Here is a 9,194-nt window from a genome sequence, read left to right on the forward strand (position 1 = left end):
TTATGGTGTGGGGGACTGGATTGCAACAAGTTTCCACCCTGAGTCCTCTTTTGCTAGCCTTCTTTCTGCAGTCTGTGTGTGTGTGTGCGCTGTACTAGGAGTTTTACTGAGGGTCTTTGTATTGAGCTACTTCCCTGCTCTTATTTACTCATTTATTTTTATTTTTATTTTGGTACTGGGGATCGAATTCATGACCATGCGCTTGTAAGGAAGGCATTATGCCGCTAAGCTAAATCCCCAGCCCCTATTTACTTATTTGTTTATTTATCATTTTGAGACAAGATCTCATTAAATTATCAAGGCTGAGCTTGAATTTGTGATCCTCCTGCCTCAGCCTCCCAGTGTGCTCGGATTACAGGGGTGCACAATCACAATCACACCCAGCCTTTTCACTCCATTTTGCCCTTTATCCCTACAAGGTCCAATCCTGGAACTGAGGCCAACACTGCTGTGGTCGTGTGTTTGTGCGGAAGTGGTCATGCCTGTGTCTGGGTCCGCCTAGCAGCAAGTTCCCCTGTGGCTGGTCAGGGTTAAAAATAGGGACAAGACACAGAAACACAGAGGTAGACACACAGCAAACGCACCCACAGAGGGACAGAAAGAAGCAGCAGGAGAGATGCCAGGTCCCCGACCCCTCACATCTGGTTATCAGGCTGATGTCAGAGACTCGTGGTTCCTGGAGGTCATTTCACAGCTCAGCACCATTGTCCTGAGTCTCTGTCCCCAACTTTGTCCCATGGGAGCTGGAGTGCTGGATGGGCTGCTGCAGCCACGCCCTGTGGCCAGGGGGAGGGAGGCAGTGTCTCCCTGTCTCCGCTGCCCTGGCAGAGCCACTGGCTCTGTGGCTGCCTTGGCCTGTCCCTTATGTCCCTACCTGTCACTTGTCCTCCAAGGCCACACCTTGTGCCCCTTGTGCCCCTGGCAGCTCCATGGGATGGGCTGGCTCAGATTAACAGGCAGGGGCTTTGCTGACCCCTTCCCTCAAGAGAGTCCTGGACCCCTGGACCCATAAGACCCCAGGCAAATCCTACCATGGGCCCCCGCTTTGCATCGGCTTCACTGGGTCTGGGCTGACCCCAGACAGGGACCCAGCAGATGGCCCGCATGATGGGGGCCAGGCTGTGACTGTGATAGGAGGTGGCACATGTGGCCAGGGACAGAGGCTGGCCTGGGTCTGCTCAGGGTCCAGCCTGAGGGCTGGAGGGGCAGGGCCAAGCTTGGTACTTGAGCTGAGGGGGCTTGAGGACAGGCAGAGACGACTGAGGGGCATGGGGAGGAGGGTCTTTTCACCCATGGCAGCTGGCCAAGACCCTAAAGGGACAAGGGCCAGGGAGCGGAAGTTCCTGGGGGACCTGTGACCCCCACAGAGCAAGTTGAGGCCCAATGAGAATGAGTGAAGGCCTGGATATAGGAAGGAGCTGTGGGTGTGGTGACTCCAAACAGGAAGTGCAGGAGCGGGGAGGACCCCAGCTCTGCCTTCTAAGACTGCAGTGAGGGCCGCAGGAAGCAGGTGACCTTGGCCCGTGGCTCTGGTTCCACGGTTCCAGAAACACCGGAACCATCCTCCCATTGGCACTCGGGCAGTGCAGGAGTGTGTGTCAGTCCTGGGCCGCACTTGCTGCACCCCCCCAGGCTGCCCACACCTTTGTAAAGGCTCCCAGTTGCCCTGTGGGACAGCTTGCCATCTGTTTCCTGTAAGAGCCCGGCGTACAGGATGGGCGGAAAGCTCTGTAGGGTACAGGGCACTGCATTCAAGCTTTGGCTTTTTTTCTTTAGTGGTACAGGGTATGCACTGGGCTACATCCCTAGCCTTTTTTATATTTTGTCCGGAGGCAGGCTCTGGCTAAGTTGCCCAGCTGGGCTGGCACTTTCAGATCCTCCTGCCTCAGCAGCCTTCGCTTTTTACATAAAGGGAAACGATGTAGTTTTTTCCCTGGGAGCTGGGGCAGGAAGATCATAAATTCAAGCTCAGCCTTGATAATTTAATGAGACCCTGTCTCAAAATTATAAATAAACAAATAAGAGCTGGGCTCAACTCCCAGCTTCAGGTGAGTGACCTGTTCGGGATCACCCAGCCCCAGAGTCTGGCTGCATCACTGCCCCAGAAAGGCTATGGAAGCCGGTTGTCCATACAGGTGCATGCCTGTAATCCCAGCACTCAGGAGGCTGAGGCAGGACGATGGCTGCAAGTTCAAGGCCAGCCTGGGCCGCAAAGTGAGTTCAAGGCCAGCCTGAAGTGCGTAGTAAAATCCTATCTTAAAAAGACACACACACACACACACACACACACACACACACACACAGAGCTATGGGAGGGGAAGGTTTAACTCCCACAGCAGCTGGAAGTCTTTGTTCCTGTCTCCTCCCTCCCTCTCCCAGCCAGGCTGAGCATTTATTTCCTCCGCGGCACAAGCTGGATGCTCAGATGCAGCTAATAAACTGCAGGTGCCCAGGAACCCAGCCAGCCTCTCTCCCGGAGGGCGACACCCTCTCCAGTCCTTCTCTGCCTTCTCAAGAAGCCTCTGAAGCCTCCCAGCCTCTCTGCCACCTGGTGTCACTGTCGTCCCCCAACAGTAGGGGGAGCCTGAGGACAGAATCTGCCTGGGCCAACTTGAGCCCCATGGGTGCCCTGGACTAGGTTTGGGACGGGGTTCTGCTCCGGGTTGAGTTGAGGCCTCTCTCTCTCTCTCTCTCTGGCACTGGGATTTGAATGCATGGCCTTTGGTAGGGTGACCTTCTCTCCTGGGTCACATGTTCCCCTTGGTTGAACTTCACAGTCACCCTGGGGACCACTGGGGACCACTGTTTTACAGATAGGAATGCTGTGGCCCAAAGAGAGACTGCAGTTGGTTGGGGTGACTCAGCTGGCCTTGGACCCCGCAGCTTCCCCTCAGGATGCATCCCTCTGAGAGACCAACCAGCTGTACCGTGTCACAGACAAGCAGGGGACATTTATTTCCCATAGCACTGGCCCTCACATGGAGGAAAGGGTGCGCTCTCTGGTCACTAGTGGAACTCTCTCAGGGCTCCGGACCTTGCAGGGCTTAGCTTGGCTGGGACTTTACATCCCAGAAAGAGAGGTCACCAGTAGGCAGCTGGGGGCCCCAGAGCCACTCAGGAGCCCCTCTCAGCTGCAGAGCTGCACATGTGGTGGGTGTTGTATCTCCTCATGCTCTCCTGCTCGTGGGGGCTGGAAATGCGAGTGCTCCTGCAGCTGTCAAAGCTTAGTGGGGGTGGGGGTAGAAGAAGAGAACGGTGAGCCGAGGGCCCCCTGGAAACTGAGGCTTCCCTGGACAGGCAGCATTCACAAAAAAGGAACCAGGCTGTTTCTCTAAATCTCAAAATTCTAACTCCTAGCCAGGTGTGTGGTGCATGTCTATAATCAGAGTACTCTGGGAGGCTGAAGCAGGTGGATCTCAAGTTCTAGACCAGCCTTGCAACTTAGCAATTTAAAGACCTGTTTTAAAATAAACAGGGACTGGAGACCAGGGATGAGCTCAGTGCGAAGGCATTGGTTTCAATCCCAATACTGAAAAAATTTTTTAAAAATCCATTTCCCCCGATCAAGCCTACCACAGGTTCATACAGGTTTGGGAGATGCAGGCCCCTGAACTTTTCTGGCTGCCAGCCACTCTCCTGTCCCACTGGCCCCCACATCTCTCCACTTCCCTACCATCCCCTTGGAGCTCTGGCGCTCTGCTTCAAATCCCAGCAGTAGCTAGGCATCTCCTTTCCTCCAGCAAGTTTTCTGGCCCCCACACTTTTGGGGAGTCTAGTTGGCTCTGGTCCACCTCGCTTGCAATTCCAGAGGTTGCCACCAGGAGGCGGGAGGGGCCCGCTGGGAAAGTGGCGGGGGATGGGCAGAGGGTCAAACTGAGGGGTAGGCACTGCGCCTGCGCTCCCACCAGCTCCTGGTGACTTCACAGCGGGCTGGAGGGTCGCTAGCTGAGACCTGGAAAGCTCTGGAACCTGGAGAATCTTTTGCTTCCAGGAAAACTGCTCCAGCAGGTACAGCAGGGAGGCGCTGGGCCAGGGGCTGCTGCTGGGAGGCCTCAGAGTCCCAGCCCCGCCACTCACCAGGTGTACACGAGCAAGACCAGGAGGACCACCAGGAAGATGGCCAGCAGGATGGACAGGATGGCAATGATGACCACGGTGCCCTCACTCTGGGACCCTGGGACAGCCTCGAATATCTTGGCTGGAGTCATGGTAGGCAAAAAGAAGAAATTCTATTGTGGTGGTTCACACCTTTCATTCCATTCTGGGAGGCTGAGGCAGGAGGATCAAAAGTTGGATCCCAGGCTGGGCAACTTAGTGACTTACTGAGACTGTCTCAAAAATGGGCTGGGGATGCAACTCAGTGCACAGGTCCTGAGTTTAATCCTCAGTGTAGCAGGAAAAAAAATAAATCTCATCTGACCCAAAAGAGCATCTTTGGGCAGCCTCCAGAGCAACCACCCTGCACCCAAGTCTGGGACAGGGACAAGAGGCAGGCAGGGAAGGGGCCCCTGCAGACCGTGGTGGCAATGTGCTTCTGACAGCCAGAGCTGCCCTAGTCCCCCAGGGCCCCTCTGCCCACCCTCCAGGCCCTCAGCTCCCATCCCTGCTTTGGGCTCCCCGTACCTTGCTGCAGGCGGGTCTCATCGGACCACTCGGTTTCAGCCACAGGTCCCTGGTCATTCATCACCAGAAACTTCACCCTATCGGGAGACCCAGCATTGGAAGTGGGGGTCCCAAGGTCCTGACCCCTCAACTCCCAGGCCTTGAGGAGAGCAGCCTGAGATGGGGTAGAGTTGGAGCTAAATAGCATAGCCTCACAGCCCAAAAGAAGGGCTTGGATCCTGGCTGGAGCGTCCTTCAGCTGTGTGACGGGGGTGCCTCCGTTGGCCTCTCAGGGCCTCTGTGCCTGCCTTTGGGAAATGTTGTGGATCAAGCGCTTGGTAGGGGCAGGGGCCAGGGCCGGAGCCCTGCCATGGGCTGCCCTGTCTGTAGGACGCTCCATCTGTGTGTCTGGATGGGAACTGGGGCTTGGGTCGGGGCTCATCACTCAAGAGAGATGGGAGACAGGGCATCTCAGCCTCGCACCTGTATGGTCCCGAGTCTGGCAGGGGAGGGTTGCAGCCCTCTTTCAAGGGGGAACAGTGAGTGTCATTGCCAACACGGAGGACACGGAGCTGGCTGCTGGCTGGGCTGCTCTGGTAATGCAGCCGCTGGGCTGGCAGTGTAAGGTAGTAGCCTTTCTGGGTAAAGGTGGCAGGGACCGGAATGTCCTTTGTCTTCTGTGGGGCAGTGAAGTCCTGGGTGGCTGAGGGAGGCACAGTGGGTCAGATGGTGGGGCAGCCCAGGTGGGGCTCCGGCCTCCTCCATCAGGCCAGACTGTCCTCCACCAGCCACATTCCTCCAGCACCTGCCCCCAACCCCCTCAAGCCTGCCCACCCATGTCACAGAGGGGAAACTGAGGCCAGATGCGTCACACCCACCATTACTGTAGGCCACCACCAGCCAGATGGGGTCAAAGTCAGAGATCCTGGTACGGTCGAACTGGCCCAGCGGCTGCTCCAATGTGAAGGTGGACTGGGTGACTTTCCCCGCCAGGTTGGCACCTGAGAGCCGGGGCACATAGCTGATGCGCTCTGCAGAGGGTGGGAGGGAAGAGGCTGCTCAGAGAGGGGAGACACAGATCTACTCCTGGGTCAAGTTTCAGCTACTGGACCTTTCCTTGGGGAGTCTCCTAGGAGTAGGAGGGGAGGGGAGGCCCTACCCTGTCCCTCCTGGGTCCTTGAGGTTTCCCAGGTACAAAGGTAGCAGAGATTCCTCCCCCACCTACAGTCTTGATGCTTCTGAGCTGGGGTGAGACTTGGATTTGGGGGACCCTATCATCCTGGACTCTGCTTCTCATATGCCCAGGAGCCTTAAGAGCTCCTCCCATGGTTTGCTGGATGAAGGACTTGACTGGCTTGGAAGGGGGTTACCCAAAGGTCCCCTGGCTGTTCCTCCAGGCCCAGCATGGATGAATCAGAGAGGACCAGTCGCTGTGGGGCAGAGACTGGCTCAGTCTGGGGCATTCTTCTCTTCCCTGGAAGTTCTCTGCCAGCTCGTGTCACCACCCATGAGGCCCAAGTCACCTCTCTTCAGGACACCCCCATTCCTCTCAGTCTCATACCTCTGAGGGGACTCAGGATGGGCAACACAGCCCATGTCCAGCCTCACTCCTGAACGCAGAAACCCATAGTGTCCCCTCCTCTCTCCAGCCACAAACATGGGGGAAGCAGAAAAGTGGGCTTTTATGAAGTTCAGCAACCCCCACACTCAGTTCAGCTCTGTACACTTCACTCCCATTGAGTTAACTCTGAAGATCAAGATAGAACCTTCGAGAACCTTTGAGAAACGGGGACTGATCCTTCCTTCCTCAAAGCTCTTCATCCTATCTCAGAGCCAGGGCATACTACATTCTGCAGGTACCTCATGTTTGCTTAAACCAGGGGAGCGGACGGGAGCAGCAGGGGTCGAGGTGCTGTTCTCCCTCAGCCCACCTACTTTGGGAGCTGGAGGAGGGAAGGGGCTGCTGCTGCCTCCCCTCAAGATTTCCTTGGGCCTCCTGAGCGAACTGGTCCTTACAGACTTCCTTAAACCTCTGCTCAGGACCAGGGGAGGGAGGAGGGCAGCCTCCGGCAGGAGGACCCCAGAAAGAGAGAGAAGGGACAGGGGCCGGCCAGACCTGTGACTGACGTCAGCAAGTTCTGTCCCCTCACCTACACAGGACCCAGGACCCAGTCCCCAGCCAACAGGGGCTCAGGAGGCAACAGGGGTAGGGATGTGTCTATCCTGATGTCTGCAACTTTGGGGGGACCCTCTCCCAAACCCCCAGCTTCACTCACCCACACTGGCCCCAGGCTGGACCCAGGTCAACAGCAGCCACAGTGGGGACAGAAGCAGCGACCGTCCACTGAGCCCCATGGCCGGGCGGAGCATCCAAGTACCTGTCCGCATCTGTCCTCAGATGTCTCTACAGTGTCTGTGGCCTCAGCAGCTCAGCCTGTGCTCGGCTGGGGGCACCGCCTCCGGCCCTGCCCAGTACCCCCTTCTTCCTTACGACTGGTTGGACAGGTTTGGGGGCCCCAGGATTTGGCTTCATCAGGGAGGGGTCTGATGAGAACAGTTGGTTCTGTCGGAGACAAGCCCAGACACCCCCACCTCACTCCAGGAGGGGCCGGGAGGAGGAAGTGGCCCTGGGTCCTGGCCGACCAGTGAGGGCCCGGCCACACCTGCCCTGCCTGGGGGGACAGCAGCCTGTGACTCAGGCCGGTGCAGGGTGGAAGCCTGCAGAGCCAGGCTGAGGTCCAAGCCAACGGCACAACAGCCAGATGACCTGTGATCTCTCCAGCCCCCAGCCAGCCCTGCCGGGCAGGCAGGCCCTCCTGAGTCAGGGAGGACAGCTCACAGGGCCTGGAGCACCAGCCACTCTTGGCACAACCTCAACACCTGGACACAGCCTCTGTCCCCAAACTCAAATTATGCTTTGGAAGGCTGAGGCAAGAGGGTCACCACGAGTTCGAGGCCAGCCTGGACTACATAGTGAATTCAAGACCAGCCTGAGCTATAGGCTCGAACAAACAAACAAAAGATCCAATCAAGCTTGTGAGATCTTTCTAGGAAATCCAACAGGTAGCCATCATCTGTGGCCTCCATTCCTGGGTGTGAAGGGGGCGCCCCTTGAAGGGAACATGCCTCAGTTCCCTGGCAAGATTCAACCCAACACAAGGAAAACTTCTAGATAGAACTTCTTTTACGAGCAGGATGGGCCAGAACCCTAAACTCATGGTTGCGAATCTCCGGCCATCAGGTACTTGAAGGTCAAATTCATGGCTCCCCCTGTCTCTCCTCGCTGCTTCCTTCTTGGACCTGCAAGTATGTGCTTCCCCTGCCTGGAATCATTTCCTCCCCAATGAGCAAACTCCTACACCTTCTTCAAAACCCAGTTTACACATCACCTCCTCTGTAAAGTCTTTTCCACTCTTCCCAGCCTGTTTCCCTGATGCTCCAACATGGTAGCTCCTTTCTCAGCGTTGCTTCGTTGTGCCACGCAGGATAATTTCCTGCAGTCCAGTGACCAATCAGCCATGCACCACCTACCTTCCTCGGGGCTCAGCCTGCACTCCAGCGGAGACTGTTCCTGCTGCACTGAGGTGCTGGGGTGGCTATAACAAAATGACCATAGGCAGAGAGGCTTATAAAACCAGAAGTTCGTTTCTGGTAGCTCTGGATGCTGAAAGTCCAAGACCAGAACATCGGCAGATTCTGTGCCTGGCAGCAGCAGCCCCCTTCCTAGCTTCCAGATGGCGATGTCTAACTGTGTCCCCCATGCTCAGGAAGGGACAGGGAGCTGCCCAGGAGTTCCTCACCCCGGTACTGAGGATTGAAGCCTGGGCCTTTGCACTGAGCTACATCTCCAAACCTTTTATTTTTTAATTTTGAGACAGGCTTTCATTAAGTTGTTAAATTACTCAGACCAGGCTGGAACTTGTGATCCTTCTGCCTCAGCCTTCCAGAGTGCTGGATCATAGGCATGCACCGCCATTCTTTATCAGGGTGCTAGTCCCATTCAGAAACGCTGCATTCTGGTGGATATTTAAATAGCATCACATCTGGGGATTAGAACTCTTTTTTTTTTTTTTTTTTTTTTGTCTTTTTCCTTTTTATCGGTACCAGGGATCGAACTCACGACTGCCTGCTTCCAAGGCAGGTGCTTATGCTGCTGAGCTAAATCCCCGGCCCCCCTCTTTTTTTTTTTTTTTTGAGTCATTATGGAGTTCAGGCTGGTCCAGGCTGACCTCACACTTGCAGGGATCCTCTTGCCTCAGCCTCTTGAGTCAGGGATTAGGTTTTAACCTACAAAACTCAGGGAGACACAACAATCAGACCACAGCCCTGAGCACTGTCCGAGGGTTGGCACCATTTCAAGACCCAGGAGCCTCACCTCATCAAAGTCCTCATCCTGGTGGAGAAGCCCGGGTTGGCCTTCAGACCACAGGAGGTACTGCTGCCCATCACGGAATGAGACTCGGGCACCTCTGGCCTGGATTCAAGGGTCAGCTGACACATGAGGTGCAGAGTGGGTTGGAGATGTGGCCGAAGTGCCCTTTTCCCTGGGGACAGTTCGCAGTCCTCTTCGGGTTCACTAGCACCCAGCGCCA

The 9,194-nt window shown here is 56.1% G+C and overlaps 1 protein-coding gene across 1 annotated transcript; it reads right to left on the bottom strand.

Moving 5' to 3' along the window:
- Window positions 1-2,931: 2,931 nt before the first annotated feature.
- On the bottom strand, window positions 2,932-7,162 carry LOC100730459 (uroplakin-3b-like protein 1). Its single transcript, XM_003470128.5, has 6 exons — window positions 6,879-7,162; window positions 5,481-5,633; window positions 5,086-5,305; window positions 4,624-4,700; window positions 4,078-4,198; window positions 2,932-3,223 (listed from the first exon to the last, which is right to left on the bottom strand). The coding sequence occupies exons 1-6, from the start codon at window positions 6,988-6,990 to the stop codon at window positions 3,115-3,117; spliced, it is 792 nt and encodes a 263-aa protein (XP_003470176.3). The 5' UTR covers window positions 6,991-7,162; the 3' UTR covers window positions 2,932-3,114.
- Between the last annotated feature and the right edge of the window lie 2,032 nt (window positions 7,163-9,194).

Source organism: Cavia porcellus, unplaced genomic scaffold (assembly GCF_034190915.1).
Source record: "Cavia porcellus strain 051 isolate PalLab524CR breed Dunkin Hartley unplaced genomic scaffold, mCavPor4.1 scaffold_23, whole genome shotgun sequence".
NCBI classification, from domain to species: domain Eukaryota; kingdom Metazoa; phylum Chordata; class Mammalia; order Rodentia; family Caviidae; genus Cavia; species Cavia porcellus.